Raw genomic sequence first — 18,581 nt, 5'->3', positions numbered from 1 at the left:
GAGTCCTTTAGTGGTGCACAAGATAGGCTAAAAGCCTTTTACTTTCATTCAGCAATTTGATGTAGCCTATTTAAGTGTGGGAACTTCGTGGAGTCTCGAAGATTGCAAGGGGCAGTCGCATTTATTCCCACAAGACACAGTGGGAGCAGTATTTGCCCTTGGTTGAGTTTGCTTACAACAACACAATGTATAGTTTTACAGGCAAAGCTCCATTTGAGGTGGTTGAGCATGGCAAGAAGGTACCACCTATTCTGCAAACTAAGAATAAGATCTTTGAGGCTGATCGTTATGCATAAAAGTTGAATGTAGCCTATGCAAAGATTAAATATACACTTTAGAGCTCACAGGAAAAGCAAAAGAGGGCAGTTGATCGCCATAGACATGCTTTGCAGTTTGCAGAGGGTGATTATGTATTGTTGCGTTTTGAAAAGGTAAGGCTGAAAAAGATGAAAGGAAGATAAAGATTATATTCGAAGTTGAGTATGAGATACTATGGGCCCTTCTAGGTATTGGAGAAGATTAGGGATGTGGCATATCAGCTGAAATTACCTCCACATTGGTGGATACACAATGCCTTTTATGTCAATTTGTTGAGGTCTTTTCATGGTGATGTGCCAAAGGATATGTTTGTTGAAATTCAGCATGAGGTTGAGGAGCTGGATGAGATTTTGGTATGTGAGTAGATTTTGGCACATAAAGAAAGAAAGGCTAAAGGTAAAGTTTCCGAGAGATACTTGGTGAAATTTCAGAATTATTTACGAATGGATGCCAAATGAATGGAAGAGGATGACTTGGCAGACCATCCTCAGTTGTTGCAGCTTTACCTAGATGCCTTTTAGTCAAAGCCAATTTTAGTTCGAGCTCCGTCAGGTTCAGCAGAGCAAGGGTTTGGAGTATTGCGTGATGCTCGAGGGGGAGGTAGCTCTTCCACTTCTTCAGTTATGGACAACTCTTGTACGTAGTGAATCTCAGATGTATTCCACATGCATCCAAGGTTTTGCGTTGACAGTATGTTTGCCATGAGGTTACTACTTAGTGTACCAGTCATTGTGAGATGTATGCAGATGAGTATGAGTTTCACCCGAGCATTGGAACTATACTTTTGCATAAGCTTATGATCAATTTGGCATGAATTTTGCCTCAATTTTGAGACAAAAATTTTGATAAGTTTTCGCTCAATTTTTGATCAGTTGGAGAATCGTTTATGGCCACTTTTGGGATCAGTTTTACATCAATTTTTGCATTGATTGCTGGTCAGTTTTTCAATGAGTTTGTGATTAGCTTGAGGTCACGTTTACAGAAGTTTGTGATCAGTTCTCAGATCAGCAAGTGATTAGTTTATGATTAGATTATGCTCAATTTTAAAAAAGGTTTACATTTGGTTCCATGGACAACAGCATATGTTATGATGCCATTGATGTTTTAGCCATGGTTTATGCTTGGTTATGCTATGCTATGGTTTGGTTTTGCCAAATGAGTTGAGCTCATGAGAAATAGACATGTCACATGATAATCTGACAATATTTTTAAGATTCTTTGTGAGTCTTATGTTATGTTATGATTGACTAGTGATTTTCAGCATGTGTTGGGCATATGGAATCGTTGAGCAACAATGTGCAATGTTGTGTTAATTATGATGCATTGTGGAAATTCCAATCCACTATTTTTCTTTTGATTCATCTGACAGTGCAATTGAGGACGATTGCAAGGATTTTAAGGGGGAGGGTTATCATGATGACTTGTATTTTTGAAACCTCACTTAACATATGGATTAATTTTTAATCACATGGTTAAGTAAATGTTACACATGTGAGGTGTAACTCGGGTTAGAGTAAATTTACGAGCTTGGGACCCGAGAAAATCACAGAATGTCAAAGGTAAAAGTTGTTATAAGTTATGCCGCACAGGTACTTGGTGGTATCTGGTGTTAGTTGTTGGTCATCTAGATCATTCATTTGGCCATAAGTGTTAGTTGGTGGTGACACTAGAGAAGTGGTGTTTAATGGTATCTAATGTCAATATCTCTCTGATGGTCAAAGATGACACAAAGACTCCCGGGAACGTAAGTTGCCTAGCCAATTTAATTATTCGCCAGTTAGATTATTTTTCACGGCACTGAAATAATTATTAGATTAATATTCAGCATTTAAAGATTGAAAATTAATATTTAATTATGGATAATGCTAGAAAGACCATTTTGGAAGGTTGACACTTGTCAATAATGCCCATGCAAGATTGAAAAACGTCTTTAGAGGTTGGAGAGAGATATTTTAGTGTATTCAGCCTGCAAGAGAGATGGAGGAGATGTTGCTGGTCTGATTTGCAGCCATTGGAGGGCAAGGCAACTAGGGGCAAAAGACCAATCAACAACAGGTGACGGCATCTACAGACTGTTGAGACAGGGTAGTACAAAAGCACTTAATGATTGATTTTCTTCAGTTCTTTGCATCTACAAGCTGTTGAGACCAAGCAATAGCAGTAAATGATAGATTTTCTTCAGTTCTTCATGAAGAAAGTTCGAATTTTCTTTTCCTTAGCATTCTCTCATATCTCCCAGTCTTTCTATAGCCTTCCTCCGAAGATTACAACATTGAGATCCCTAGAGGTTGAGAAATTTCAGATTTGTCTTATGTAAATTCTAATTTGCAGTAGACATTAAGGTTTAGTAGTAGCCTCAAGAAGCGTGCCAGAAATTGGAAGCACAAAGACTTGGATTCAACAGAGTCGAAGCTGTGTTCAGTCAAATTCAAGTGGAAGAACTAGTAACTCAATGAAATTGGGGCATTTTCCATCTCCATCAAAGTGGGTGAAGGCCTATTGATTGCTCGAATCAAGGGGCAAATCATATTGAAGATTTACCAGTCATTTTGGACAGCAAGGGGAGTTGGAGTATCAAAAGGGATTGAGAGAATCCCATTGTACATTAACTTTTTCGTCAATTAAGTTAAATAAATACTGAAAGAGATGCCAATTTTGGGGCCTATAGGGTGTCCAATGTCCAAGATTACATAGTAAAGTGTGCATGTTAGTTTTGTGAATTTGTTAATTCCTATAAATAGTGCTTTATCAGGTTATTTACCACCCTATCCAAGGAGGAAGGTTGGTTTTACCACAATTAATCTCTTGGAGTAGTTCTGGGGAGAGACTCTTAAAATTGTAGTTTATGTATGCAATCGCTCTCCAAATCGTGCATTGAAAAATGGCATTCTTAAAGAGGTTTGGTTTGGCAAACTTGCTTTATATGACCATTTGCGTGTCTTTGGTTGTGATGCCTTTGTGCATGTATATGTAGATCAAAGGACCAAACTAGACATGAAATCCATGAAGGGCATCTTCATGGGATACGGAGATGAGGGAGAGATGGATTATAGAGTTCGGCTTCCTCAGGGTAGGAAGATAGTACCTAGTCAAGACATAGTATTCAATGAGTCAAAGTTGCTGAAACATGCTTCACAAGGTGAGCTTGACAAAACGAAGGTTAAATTTCAGCATGAACAGCTAGCCATGCAACAGCCCTTAGCTGAAGATTTTGTTTCTTTTGATGTTGAAAATGAGTAGGAACCCATTGTGCTATAGCTAGAAGATAATGGACAACAAATAAATGCATAGAATGGAATAGGACAGTAAGAACATGCTGAAAACAAGTTACAACAGCACAAAAATGTTGAATATCAACAACCTGATGATGATGTGCACGTACCCAAGGATGTAGGTCCATTACCTGACAATACAAATCATTGGGTAAGAAGGTCTACACGTGTCAAAGGCAGCCATGTAAGTTTCAACCATATTTGGATTGCATTTTGTTGATTGATGAGGGTGAGCCTTTGACATTTAGAGAGGCACATTCATGTGAAAACAAGAGAAAGTGGGAGCGTGCTACGCAGGAAGAGATGAAGTTTCTGTATGCAAATAACACTTAGGAGCTTATACCTTTGCCCAAGGATAGAAAAGCTATCCCTAACAAATGGGTTTACAAAATGAAATGTATTGATGGGAAGCCCAAGTACAAGGCACGGTTGGTTGCTAAGGGCTATACGCAAAAGGAAGGCATAGACTTCTAGGAGGTCTTTTCACTAGTGGTGAAGATGACTACATTCGATGTTTTATTTGTTGTCATTGCATCCTTGGATTTAGAGTTGGATCAGATGGATGTGAAGACTGCTTTTCTTCATGGTGACCTGGATGAAGAGCTGTACATGAAATAGCCGGAAGGTTTTGCCATTCCAAGAAAACAACATTTGGTTTGTAAGATGAAACACAACTTATATGGGATGAAACAAGCCCTTAGACAATGGTATAAAAAGTTTGATACCTTCATGCTCAACCATGGATTTAAACGGGCTGATGATGGAAGTGTTATTGTGCTGGTCTTATACGTGGATGACATGCTAATTGCAGGAAAGCATAAGAGTACTTTGAATGCTCTTAAAAAGATTTAAGTTCAGCCTTCTCTATGATAGATTTGGAGGCATCTAAGCACATTTTGGGCATGTGTATTAAAAGAGATAGAGGACATCACTCGTTGTTTCTTCCACAAGACAAGTATATTAGCAAAGTACTTGACAAGTTTAATATGGTTGATGGTAAGCTTCTTGGTGTGCTTTTACCGCCACATACAAAGGTTAGCAAAGCTGATTGTCCCAAGGATGATGCAACTGCTAGTGCTATGAAGGGCATAGCTTATGCACTAACTTGTGGATCTTTGCTGTATGCTATGGTTGCAACTCGCCTTGACATTGGTCATGTAGTGGAAGTTGTTTGTAGATTCATGTCTAACCCTAGCAAGCCACATTGGGAAGCAATGAAATGTATCTTCAAATACTTAAAAGATACACAAGAGAAGTGTATATGCTATGGAAAGAGTAGGCTAGAGTTGTAGGGATTCTGTGATTCAAACATGGAAGGAAATCTTGACACTAAGAAATCTACTAGTGGGTATGTCTTTACTTTGGTTGGTGGGGCCATCTCTGGTGTGCAAGTTTGTAGAAAATTGTGGCATTGCGTACTACAGAGGTTGAATATATTTCAGCCATAGAAGCTTCTAAGGAAGCCATTTGGCTTGGATGTTTGGTCAAGGATTTTGGTCTTTCTTGACATACTCTAGTGCTTGGTTGTGATAGTGAGAGTGCAGTATGTCTAGCTAAGAATGCCATGTTCTATGCATGTACCAAACACATAGATGTATGGTACCATTTTATTCCACAGGTCTTGGATAATGGTCTTGTCACACTAAGATCGAAACACAAGATAACCTTGCAGATGTTCTCACTGAGAGTCTTGCAAAGGCTCAACTTGAGCATTGCCTTTGATTAGCGAGAGTTGGTTAGCTTAAAGGTACCACTTCGGGCCTTTAAGTGGGAGATTGTTGGGTGTAAAGTGCGGTGTAAAGTCCCTTTGTCTCCGTGTAAAGTTATACGGTGAATACACGCTTATTTGTATCCTAACATATAAATACATTCTTTATCCTTTGTGTACCGTCACAATCTAGTACACATCTTGGCATTCTCTCTCTCTCTCACTCTCAACACTATTGTTCCACTTCTAACTCGCACTCCCATTGTGCCCTCTTCCCTTCAAGGGTGGGATAGGCTTGATAGATAGATAGCTTGCTTGAAGAGAGAGAGATGCTTGAGAATGCTTGTTGATTTGATATGGAAGGATGGAGGGGAGGAGCAGCTTTTATAGGCTAGAGAAGAGCGTGGAAGAAGAGAGGATCCAAGGTGGAAGAAGAGCATCCAAGGCTCAAGTCAAATAGTCAAAAGTGGGCTGGCTGGAGCATGGAATCCAAGGGGGTTGGGGTGTGGAATGTGGCATCCAAGGCATAGGAAGACTCCAAAGGTGCCACGTAGGCAACTACGGGCTAAAAACACAGAGTAGGAGATGATGTCCAAACGTGGGAACACACCCAGATGCAATGGCAAAATTACGCCTATTTCTACATACAAATTTGTACCATATGGTACCATACAAATTGTACGATACGGACTTGTCCGTACCAAGTACGAGGGCATCTATGTTTCGGTCATAGGCATTCAATCAATTTATATAGTGGAAGTGTGCACTGACTGATTGTGTGGGTCCATCATAGCTTGTGATTGCTTATCAATGTCCACATCTAATGCACTGTTTTGGATATATTCTAATTATAAAGAAAAATAAATTTAATAACTGATTAATAACCAAATTTGAAGAGGATACAAGTTCTTTTTGTTGTAGGTGCTCTTTTTCTCTTTCCAAGAAGCTCATACTGCCGTGGGAGTGAGGATCGAGACACGCAGTGCTTGCTAGCAACAGAGAGACAGAGAGAGTGTAGAGTAGTGAATAGAGTAAGCACGATTTGTGGGTACAATGACTAGTGTACCTCTTTAGGTTTATATATATATATATATATATATATATATGAAAGTATAAGTGTGCTAAGGGTGTTTTCACACCCGAGCATATATAAAAGGTACGAGGGCCCTTTATTCCCAACAACCTTCCACCTAAAGGCAATGTGCCTTAAGAGGAGAAAAGAATCGTTTAGGTATGTACAAAGCTGAAATACATATATCTATCCAACGCCCATCATCTGTTGGCTGGAAGACCCTTTGTGAGAAGGTCTGCAAGATTATCATTTGTATGCACTTTGACAAGCTCAATGCTCTTGCTGTCAAGTACATCTCTAATGAAGTGGTACTTCACCTGTGTGTGTTTCATCTTTGCATGAAAGACCGGATTCCGTGCTAGCATGATAGCACTCTGACTATTACAATGGAGAACAGGTAACTTTGTAATGCCAAGCTCTCCCACCAGACGTGAAAGCCATAGAGCCTCTTTGCATGCCTCAGTGGCAGCCACATACTGAAACCGGCCTGTTCACTGGAAAGGGCGGTAGTGTACAACCAAAATATATAAATGCTTTCACCCAATTAACAGTCGCCCACATTACCTGAACTTAAAGACACAGAATCAAAAAGACATACAGGAAGCTAGAATGCTCAATTACTGACCCAAAACAAGCAGACCAGGAGGGGAAACTCTGCCCAAGTCTGAAACTTCTGGTTGGAGTGCAGAATTGACCATTTCAGCCTGCTGTATTTACTGGTTCAGACCTGTTCTGACACCTGTTTACAACTCATACTGTTCCCTGTACTGTTCAGCCCACTGTAATTATTGGTTCAGACCTGTTCTGAAACCTGTTTTCAGTTTATACTACTCCCTGCACTGTCTTGCATCATCTGGGCCAAGTGCCCCTTGACTCTGACATCAATTGGGCTCTGAATTAACCTCTGAACAGTCCAAAAACAGTACTGATTCAGTGCTGTTTCAGACACTTACTTGGTGAGGTTACCACCCTCACCTGTCCCTGCTGGGACAGCATACAACTGCTCCTGTTCCTGGAGAAAGGAGGCTCTTGCCTCATGCAAAAACAGCATATTCCCACACAGTTGTACCTGAATCAGAAGAAAGGCCCTTGATTCTGCAGCATAACCATACTGTCAGGGGGAGAGAGAGAGAGTAGGAAGCAAGCTCAGCCCTCTGTGCAGCATAGACAAGGTAGACCAGATGTCAAGAGCTCTCCATCTACAGCAATCCATCTCCCTTTCACAAAAAATGAGCCCCCCATGCATTGAAACTCGTTTTTGTGCTGCCCTCTCTCTCTCTTTTGGGAATTTATGCCCAAATTAAGACACATGGCATACATGTAACAATTTTCCTGTTTAAACCTTTCGGTCTAAAATTCTCCATCCTCGGTTCAAAATTTGACCTCGGCACAGACCAGAGGATTAATCCTCGTACAAAAACGAAGATAATGACGCGAACAGATTCTGGGGTCCAAAAATAGTAACTCCCTAAATTTTAGGAGTTGCCTCCATTGCATCCCCACTAGTCTTCTGACCATCTTTGCAAACTATGGCTACATCCAAATCTGTAATGTAGCTCAATTGAAAGTGAATTTCCATTGATGACCCCATATGGACTAATCTCTTGCAGATTTGTCCATCTTCACTTTGAACTAGTCTCTTCCAGGCTAGTTTTTCAACACACTTGTCCATATACACTTTCACAAGTCTCTTCCAGACTTGTCAATCTACAGTGCCATCAGTCTCTTTCAGACTTATACTGGACCTTAACTGTCCAGTCTTGACTCACTAGACATTCCTGTCCGTTTCACAAACTGGCCATGCAATTCAGGCGTTTAGATTTCAAGAGGGATCCTTCCAAAAAGAAAAACCAAATAAAATATGTAATAAAGAAATCAACAAAAAGGTAATAGTTGTCACAGTCTTGTGACACATACTTTGCCTTTGTAGTAGATAATGCAATACACTTTTATAGCCTGGAGATCCAAGAGATTGCTCCTTCTGAGAAGGTAAACACATACCTAGAAGTGGACTTCCTGCAATCCGTATGACCAACATAGTGTGCATTTGTAAAACCAACGACAGATGCCTTCTGCTTTCCAAAGCAGATGGAAAAATCCTTTGTGCTTTTGAGGTATCTCATTATACCTTTCACTGCTTCCCAATGCTTTTTACCAGGGTTTGCCTTGTATCTGCTAACTACTCCCACTACAAAGGCAATGCCAGGATATGTAGCAACCATAGCATACATCAAACTGCCAACAACTAAAGCATATGGTATCTTGGCCATTTCAATCTTCTCATCATCAGATGTAGGGTTGTCCTCTACACCGAGTTTCACATATGGAGGCAATGGAACCCCAATCGTTTTCTTCCCCTCCATATTGAAACGCTGCAAAACCTTGGAGATATACTCTTGCTGAGATAGATAGAGTAATCCTTTTGACCTATCTTTGAGTATTCACATGCCAAGGATGTGATTTGCATCACCAAGATCCTTCATGTCAAAGCTGCCATGAAGACTTTGCTTTAGTGAGTCCAAGGCATGATTATCCCTGCCAGCAATCAACATGTCATCAACATACAGAACCAAGATAATCAGGTTGCCATCTATTGCCTTCTTGGTGTACAAGTAGTGATCCACTTGACTTCTATGAAAACCTTGAGACTGCATAAATGTATCAAACTTATGATACCATTCTCTTGGTGCTTGTTTCAACCCATACAAACTCCTTCTGAGTTTACATATAATCTTCTCTTTTCCTTTTTCCACAAACCCTTCAGGGTGCTGCATACATATGTCTTCATGTAGATCACCATGTAAGAATGCAGTCTTTACATCCATCTGTATGAGCTCCATATATTCAGCTGCAACCAAGCCGAAAATGGTCCTCAATGTAGTCATCTTGACTATATGAGAGATCTCATCGAAGTCAACTCCATGTTTCTGCTTGTATCCCTTCGCAACCAATCTTGCTTTGTACTTTGGAGAGGAGCTAAAAGTGACCTTCATCTTGTAAACCCATTTACATGGAAGGGTTTTATTTCCTTTAGGCAATTGCACCAAGTCCCAAGTCCCATTTTTCTCAAGAGATTCCATCTTTGACAACATGGCTTTATACCATTTCTTGTTGTCTTGTCTTTCCATTGCTTCCTTGAAGCAAGATGGTTCACCACAGTTTGTCAACATGACATAATCAGCCACATTGTTTGCACCAGGAACAAATCTATCAGGTTGTCTAGTAGTCGTAGACGATCTTCTAACCCAATGATAATTGTTTGCTGGTTGTTGAGCATTTTCAGCTTGCTGTCCTGGCACTTCAACTTGCAAATCAGCATTAACAGCTTGTTGTCCTGGCTGTTCCTACACGTCCAGTGACTCATTATTATGGGCAATAGCTGGCTGATCATTTCTAGCATTATTTTCTACATTTGCATGTTCATTTACAGCAGGTATTTGCTGCTGTATAGCGGGCACATTTTGCTGTCCAAAAGGTATTTCTTCCCGGAATACAACCCTACAGAGCTCCTCAATCTTTTCGAGCTGTTTATGCATGCAATCTTCCTGGAAGATAACATCATTGCTGCGTACTACTTTCCTTTTCTTGGGATCCCATAATTTATAACCCATTTCACCCTCGTTACCATATCCTAGGAAAATGCATTTATAGGACTTTGGCTCAAGTTTGTTGCGTTTTTCTTTACGAATGTGCACAAATGCTTCACAGCCGAACACTTTCAAGTGCGTATACGAAGGTGGCTTGCTCGAACACGCTTCTTGGGGAACTCCCCCTCCCTCTCCACAAGAGACCTTTTTGGTGACCGATTAATCAAGTGTACGGCTGTCATAACAGCCTCTGCCCAAAAACCATGGGGTAATGCAGCATGAGACAGCATCGTATGGACCTTATCCTGTATGGTCCGATTCATACGCTCTGCAACTCCATTTTGGGGTGGATTATGAGGGGCAGTGACCTCTCTCTTTATCTCTTTGCTGCCATGAAATACCTGAAAGGCCTTGGATACATATTCCCCACCATTGCTAGAGCGAAGACACTTAAGTGTCTTATCAGTCTGATTCTTAACCAATGGCAAGAATTTTTTAAACTTCTCAAGTACTTCATCCTTGTTACTACAAATAGGGTAAACCCATACCTTCTGTGTAGCATCATCAACAAAGGTGACAAAATATTTCTTTCCCCCTAAAGATAACCCTGGCATTTGATATACATCGGAATGTACTAACTCTAGAGGAGAAGATTTCAGTGAAAGAGACTTCTTATGAGACGTCTGTGCATGTTTACCATAAACACAATGATCACAATGCTCAAAATGAGCATAAGGAAGACAAGGCAAGTAACCCAAACGAGAAAGCACTTTCATTCCTGTTTGACTCATGTGTGCCAACCCGCCATGCCACAAAGAAACACTTGGTTGCTCGGTCATGGCAACAACATGATCACTCACACTAGATACATGGAGAGGATACAAGGTATCACTTTTACGACCTCTGGTAATCACTCTAGATCCCTTATAGATCTTTCATTTCCCATAACCAAGGTGGTATGAAATCCATCGTCATCTAGCTGCCTTGTGCTAATCAAGCTTTTCTTGAGCTGAGGTACATGCTGTACATGTTCAAGTGTAAAGACATAACCATGCTGAAACTGCAACTGCACATTGCTAGTACTTGCAATGTCACATGCATAGTTGTTCCCAAGATGAACAATACCATGTCGACCCCTTGTATAGTTAGAAAACCACTCACGATGAGGGGTGACATGAAAGGAAAAGTAGAGCATGTGTACTAAAGTGTGAAGATGCCAAGAGTATGTCATTCCCACTGTCATTGTCATGAGTGACTACATTCACCTCTTCAATTTTGACAGTGCTCTTCTTAGGCTAACTCTCTTTCTTCTCTTCCTTGCTATCATCTGTCTTCTTGCCCTTTCTTTTTTCTTTCTTCCATTTGTAATAGTCACGTTTAAAGTGACCCTTCTTGCCACAATGATGGCATTCAATATCCTTGCCACGTGATTTATTGCGTCCCTTGCTATCAGATTTGCGTTTCTGTTGTGATCTGCCTCTAGTATGCAAAGCATTGGAAGACTTATTGGATGCATTGTTCTGCCGATTTATTTATTCCATGAGTAGAGCACTCTCTACATTAGCATACAGAAGGATCGCATTAGAATTGCTCATAGCAGTCCTGAATGTATCTCAACTCTTGGCAGAGTGCAAAGCAAGAACGTAGCCTTAAATTCTTCATCAATCAAAAACTTCAAGGCAACAGCTGGCTGAAAATGGAGTTAAACGCACTTAAGTGAGTAGACATTGCTGTTCCCTCTATCATACGCAAATCCATAAGCTTTTTCAGCCATACACTTTACTTGCGGTACTCTTCTGTGCATACAGTTCTTCTAGCCGAGTTTAAATAGCATAGGTAGAATCCAAACCTTCAATGTTAAACAGCAAGGCATTAGAAATCGATAGCTCGATGGTTGAGCGTGCAAGCTCGTTTAACTCATCCCTATCTTCCTGTTCCATATCTGCAGGCTTTGCCCTTTGGTCTTAATTGGCTTTGCTTGCTTCTTCTGCAACAGGATATTGTAGCATTGTTTTTGCTAGACTGCAAAGTTATGTGCTCCTTCAAGCTTCTTAATGTGCATGAGATTACTGTTGTTATTGCTGCCAGCCATGATTTTTAGCCCAAATGTGACCAAAAAATTCAGCAAATGCAAGCCCAAACTGTCACACAAGTGACCAAGGTACAAACAAGTACCAACCAGCAATAAATAACCACGTAGAAGCAGAAATTTCGGATCTGCAGATAAATTTTCAAAAGCACTAAACCTTGTGCTACAACACTCCTCAACTGATTACAGCTGTTTCAGGGAGGAGAAATACATCACATTGCATGAGAAGTCCCAAATTTTAGCTGCAATTTTTGTTGTATATGCACCCATGGGCAAAAAAGTTGACATGCACGGTCAAAATCCCCAAAATTTTTATGCTCAAAGCATCAACTGTACATTTGCATTGTCTTTGATATGCATAAAATAGGCCAATTTTGCCAAAATAAGGGTGTCTTAGCAAAATCCCCAAATTTTTCTGAGTGCTAGATGTCCAAATTGCATGGAATTAAACCCGCATGTACATAAAATGACCAAATGACTCACAAATTTTGCCCAAATAGAAAAAGCCCCAAATTGCACGGGGTCCAATGTGCATCAATGTAGAGAAATTGGGTAAATTTCAGCCCAATTCTTGCATGTACATGAAAAACCCCAAATGTCGGAGGCAAAATGTCACAAATTCCTTCAATTTTTGAGACAAATGGTCTTGCTCTGCATCACAATGCCCAAATTTGGGAAAAACCCCAAATTTCCGGGCCAAGATTGCACAGAGTTGCACTCTATGATCATGCACGCGAATCCCGGTTAGAGGGAGGAGTTTCAAAGAAAAAGATTTTGAAGAGAATAATGTTTTGGATGACAGGTCCGTTGACCCGTCCGAACTGACAGCGCTTGTTTGGCCGCGCGGGTGTCTGTCATCAGCTGTGCTTTGTGCTGTGTGGCCCCTATCGCATTGCGCCCGTCTCCCCGCTTCGTTCACCTGCGTTGGGTCTGTTTGCCAGTCGTCTGCGTTAGCACGTGACTGCTCTGTCTTGCACCTGGAGCCTGTTGCTATTGCCTGCTGCCTGAACTGTTCGTCATTAGGCAGCAGGTCGATTGTTGAACTGTTCGTCACCACGCAGCAGGTCAACTGCACCCGTTGCAGTGTCACCTGCGACTTGACTGTCGCCTGTGAGCTGCCCACTACATGTCTCCTTTTGGTGGTCTCGGAAGTGTGCAAAGCCTTAGGCTCTAATACTAGTTTGTTGTGTTTGGTGGGAGCGAGGATTGAGACACGCAGTGCTTGCTAGCAGCAGAGAGACAGAGAGAGAGTGTAGAGTAGTGAGGAGAGTGAGGACGACTTGTGTGTACAATGACTAGTGTACCTCTTTTATATATATATATATATATATATATATATATATATATATATATATATATATATATAAGTACAAGTGTGCTAAGGGTGTGTTCACACCCGAGCACATATAAAAGGCACGAGGGCCCTTTATTCCCAACACATACAAAACATTCTAGTTGTCCATTTTAACGTATTTCTCTCTCTTTTATCATATGTCTTCTTTACCATGTAGACTGAAAAATGATAGACTATGTTCTTGTAGTTTCCTTTTTTCGAGTTCTCATGCCTACATCAGCTAACAACTCTGGTTCTGGGCATGCAGGATGCAGCGAGCATCATTAAACAGTTCATTGAAAGAAATCCACAATCTGTTAATTTCAATGTCATTGCTCTTTCAAACGTATCATGATTGTGAAGCTGTTCGTGAGAGGAGGGTTGGCCATTCCAGATGAAAACAGACTATCTTAAGAGGGCTCAATTCTGCAGGTGGATTTTTATTTGGATCAGTTGTTCCTGTTTGTTTGTGTTTTCTCCCAGATATGTACAATGCCATGCTTGAAGATCTTGCCTGACTGGTCTGGCCAGTTAATTTGGAGCTGCAGAAACACTCATTCCATGTGCTCAACTCTGCATCTGGACTGTCAGCAAATTACAGGGAGCTTAGTTTCTTGAAGCTTCGGTAGTTTTTCACAGGAAAAGATGGTTCAAAGAGAAAATTGTTATTGCTAGATCACTCTCTTATCTGTCTGGATGTATAAATTCCCAAAGTTGTTTTCAAGATGCGAGTACCGCGATAAACGTGTTTCCTGTTACCATAGTTCAATATGGGCGGCAAGAAAAAGTTTTATTGAGTTCAAAAGAAGAAAACTCAATCCTCCTCCTAGTGATATGGAGAAAAGAGTAACAGGTACACAAAAATCCGTCCATCATTGAGCAAGGGAGATGTCAAGTGTGTGGAAATTGTTATGATTGGGCAGGAGTTGGAAGAGTAGTCTCGAAAGCATGACTGGGTAGGAGCTAGCAAATAGGCTGGCAGTCTTGTGACACATTCATGCATAGCTACAAATTGTTGGGTTGGCTAATTGAATTATTTGGATCAAGTACTGCTTTTAGTCTCTTTTGGTGGCCTGGCCTACAAAAAGCAACATCCTTCTAGCATTAATGTATGCCATGCTCCTTGATTTTCCATGCTTTGGCATTCTCGTTAAAGTGTCCAGGCCTCCCTTGAGATGTCTCGCAGTTTCAACGCACGCCGAACTAGTGTGAAGTTCAGCATGGACTCATGTCTTTGTGTGAGGTTTTGTTGAATCAATGTCACTGTTTGAAGCCCTCTCTTGAGGTGAATTCTTTCACTTTCTTCTACGTTATACTAGCACGAGTATCATGGTTTCTTTTATTTGCTTTATGTTGATCTTTGTTAGTGTTCCTTGGATGATGCCTTTGGGCAAGACTTCGATATTGAAGATGAACCGAGCAAGTTTCTCAATGCTGATGGGTGTTGCTACATATTGTGGTGAAGGTTTAGCCTCTAGCAGAAATAAAAAGATGTGGGCGTATTGGCACAGCTACTAAGACTAGCCTATATTTTCTCACCAGAAGGAAGTATAATTGTGGGTCAGTGAGTTGTCTATTCCTTACGGATGGTATTTGTGAGAAATTCTCCTTTGTGTCTTGCTTATGTAGTGTGAAGTGTTGAAAGATTTGGTCTGTAATATGAAGGAGAAAGCTGTGGATCATGTTGCATTAGTTACTAAGATTGGTCTTTTTTTCACTCTCATAAAGAAGTAACATTGGTGGTAGGGTCATGCTGTCACAGTTACTAAGATTGGTCTTTTTTTCGCTCGTAAAGAAGTAACATTGGTGTTGAGTGAAAGGTTTATGAATTTGCCCATGCAATAGTGTACAATTGATAGAGGCGCTTTTTACTTCACCAATCTAGGACCGACTTTAAGAAGGTCCGAGAGAAAAAAATTATTCTCAAAGGGTTTCTTTGGGTTTGGGTCTAATATGCAACATGCCGACAATGGATGCTCATAAAACTTATTGTATGAGGTAATCACTTGGAAAGTGTTTGATGTTAGCAATCGTAAGCTTGGTATCCTATTATTGTCATTTAAGAATGGTTGAAAATAGTAGTTGCTAAATATAATAGCATAGGAGTCCAGAAGCAGAATAGGTGTTGCACTCATGAGTTAGATTGTCAGTCTATGGGCCACTTATTGTTTTAAGCGTTTCAAGCAATGCAGTTATGGTTCTCTCTTGCCTAACCATTATAAGTCCCCAAATGAGTTCTTGTTGTAGTCTATCTGCGAAAGACTTGTTGATGACTCCATGATTTTTGTAATACACCTTAAGCTTGCCTTCTTTGTCTTGATTGTTGCACAAGCTTTGTGAAGGAGAATAAAGAGAAGAAAAAGAAGAGGAAGCAGCAGCAAGAGCTTTTCCAATCAGGCCCTCACTCTTTCATACACTCTCTCTCCCTCCCTCCCTCTCTTAATCTCTCTCTCCTTCACATAAGCAAGAAGCAAGAAGAGAACGATTGTCGATGAAATAGGGAACTAGTTGATGATGGGAAATATTATTATTGTTGTTGAAGGGTAGAGTCGTCGACGGGGCCTCATGAGAAAAACCTTCAAGTATTGTGTGGCCAATGGGACTCACATTCATGCATATGATTAATCAACCACAACCAATGATTTCTTGTGGTGTACCCGCGAGTCAGAGGATTGGGAAACTCATTGTTGCATAGTAGCTCTCGACCAATGTCTTTGCTAATGAGTGAGATTTGAGTCTTTTCTATGATGTTCTATGGTTTTTGTATGTCCATCTTATGTCCTTAATATCAAACACTAAAATTTTAGTTGGAGAATGGTTGTGATAGCATGTTCTCTTTCTTCGTTGTGTGCCCATAGCAATTCCTTAATCGTTTCCTTGCTTTTGTTGGAGAAAGCAACCCCAAAGATTTGAGACTCTCTCAATAGCTAGTATCTTTGTTGAGTCGGGGATTTGCTTCTTGCCTTTTCCTTGTTGAGGACTGGCAAGATCATCCTTGTTGAAAGTTGTAATTATTCTCACATTTGGGAGTATCACATGTATTGGTTGCATTACATAATCATCCTTGCATTCTGTTGCTTGCTTGAAAGCTTTACATAGAAATATTTGCTTTCCCACATCCTCAATATTTGGGAGTATAATGAGATAAGGTTGGCATGTGTTCAATTTCAATAACTATTGAGAATTCTACACCTCCCTAAGAGGGAATATGGTTTTCTCTAATAGGAATTGAGGATTGCGTTGTTTGGTGTAGCTTTGGTTGGCCTATTTCAGTCCATGCTTCATAGGTCAAAATGCTAAAGTCGACTCCCTTGTCAATAAGTGCATCAATAACATGTTTTCTCTTTGCTGTAAGTTAGATCCTAAGATAGAGAGAAGGTATTCTCTTATTGTCTAAGTTTATAACCTCGACCTTTTGAATGCAAATCCTTGAATTTCTAGCTACATCATTGTGGAGTGTGGATTGTGTATTAGAATTATGGATCTTTTGTGTAATGCTACTCTTATCACATTGAAGGATAGAGTTGTTGAGTTGATTTATCCTCATGTTGGTCTTTCGATGATGTTACATTTAGTCCAAATTGAGTGGAATTTGAATAGTGTCCATGGATTCCTTTGTGGCCTAGTTGCCCTTGATGGCTAGTGTGGCCCGTTAGAGCACTATGGTCTCTATTTTCCTTTTGTTTGGGTGTAGGTGTCCTTTTTATTTTTGTGATTTTGTTAAGTTATTGAAATCTATTGCTTGGCTTCAATTTCTCACTTTGGTCTTGTCTCCTATAAATTCTTAGTTTGGTTTGTCTCCCTTTGGCAATGTTTAGTGGTGTATTAGTCTCTCTTCTTTCTAAGTTTGTTGCGATGTGGTTCCCTATTCCCTCGTCATTGTTTTGCAACAAATTGCAACAACACTATGTGTTGTGGTGGTTGTTCTCAATGTAATGCATGCTATTATCCTTCCTCGAGTGTGATCCCTTGGTACTTTGGTCATTGTTGGATAGGCTTAATGCAATGCAACCTCTGCTAAATTGTGGCTAGCCAAGATAATGAAGTGTGGTCATGTGTAGTATTGGAAGTGCCATTCTAGTCTACTTTTTTTTTTGGATTATTAGTTGATAGGCTAGTAACCTTTGTGAAATGAGGAAATTCAAAGCTAGCTCAATGCACATCGACGGGAAAGTTTGGTATTTTGACGTCGACTGTTTGTCTTTTAAAGGTACGTGAACTAGGTTTAGAATGTCATAGGACATGCCCATATTCAGTGTAGGCATTAAAGCAACTATTTGTTTTTTATGCCGTTCTAATAAATGAAAGAAAAGTAGTTTTTTAAAAACCAATCCTCTTGTACCCCTTAAGCAATGCAGCAGAGAACCTTTTGGATTTCAGTAGAGTTGTCCGAACTAGTCTAGCTATGAGTATGGTTCTTCAACAAGTTATCAAATTCGTATGATGTGTCCAAATTCTTCTTGGCAATTTGAGATGCAAGAGAGCCCTCGTGTTTAGAAAGTGATTCTAGAAAGATCATTTGCTCGAAAGTCCTCGTTAGGCTTCGAGAGCTTAATTATCCACAATTCATTGATGCTTCACATGGCGTTGTGCATACATCAAGGTATGCCATGTATTCATCGTAGCCTCTTCTAGGTGTAGAAGTCGGTATGCCACTCGATTTGTCTAGTCCATTGTCCGAAAACACAAGATTGAAACGATTGATCCTTTTCCCGATTCTAGTTCTACCCCGCGTGTGTAGCTTGTGCACCATTCTAGGGACAACAATTCATCCTCCTTAGAGTCCTTTAAGGGATATAAGTGCCCTTACAAGGTCTCTAATTGGAGGTAGTTTTTCGATACCAGTTGTTGCCCCCCTTTTTAGGTGCATTCCTTCATGAATGTGCAATGGTTCCTTCCCCAGGGTTCCCACCAGAGGTGAATGCATGCACAACAAACTTTCCCTTTCATGTCTTGACTGCAACTCCAATGCCTTAAGTGCATGTGAGACTAAGATTTTCCAATCTTTAGTTGGGGCATGTGTGAGCACGCCCAATACTTTGTCGGGCACAATCGTTAATCCTTTGCTCACCCTAGTTATTGCTAGTGTTTTGTAGCCCTTGTAGTACATGATAATCTCTTGTTGATGTCCTCAAGTTTCGTGCTAATGTGTTATCCCATCTTGCCTTTTAGGGCTTACATATGGTAGAGATTCTTTTTCCA

At 40.4% G+C, this 18,581-nt stretch overlaps 1 protein-coding gene across 1 annotated transcript in view; it reads left to right on the top strand.

Annotated features, from left to right (window-relative positions):
• UCH3 (ubiquitin C-terminal hydrolase 3) overlaps positions 1–14,425 on the top strand; it is a 92,322-nt gene extending 77,897 nt beyond the window's left edge. The window contains exon 9 of the mRNA XM_087693471.1: positions 13,648–14,425. Within this exon, the coding sequence (XP_087549597.1) occupies positions 13,648–13,734 (87 nt within the window). The 3' untranslated portion in view covers positions 13,735–14,425. The remainder of the gene's footprint in view (positions 1–13,647) is intronic.
• The last annotated feature ends 4,156 nt before the right edge of the window (positions 14,426–18,581 follow it).

The sequence above is a fragment of the Lygodium microphyllum genome, chromosome 14 (genome assembly GCF_053477565.2).
Source record: "Lygodium microphyllum isolate KBCC chromosome 14, Lygodium_microphyllum_v1.1.10, whole genome shotgun sequence".
Classification (NCBI taxonomy): domain Eukaryota; kingdom Viridiplantae; phylum Streptophyta; class Polypodiopsida; order Schizaeales; family Lygodiaceae; genus Lygodium; species Lygodium microphyllum.
Note: the sequence above shows the minus strand (reverse complement) of the source record. Positions and strands in the feature narration are given on the sequence as shown.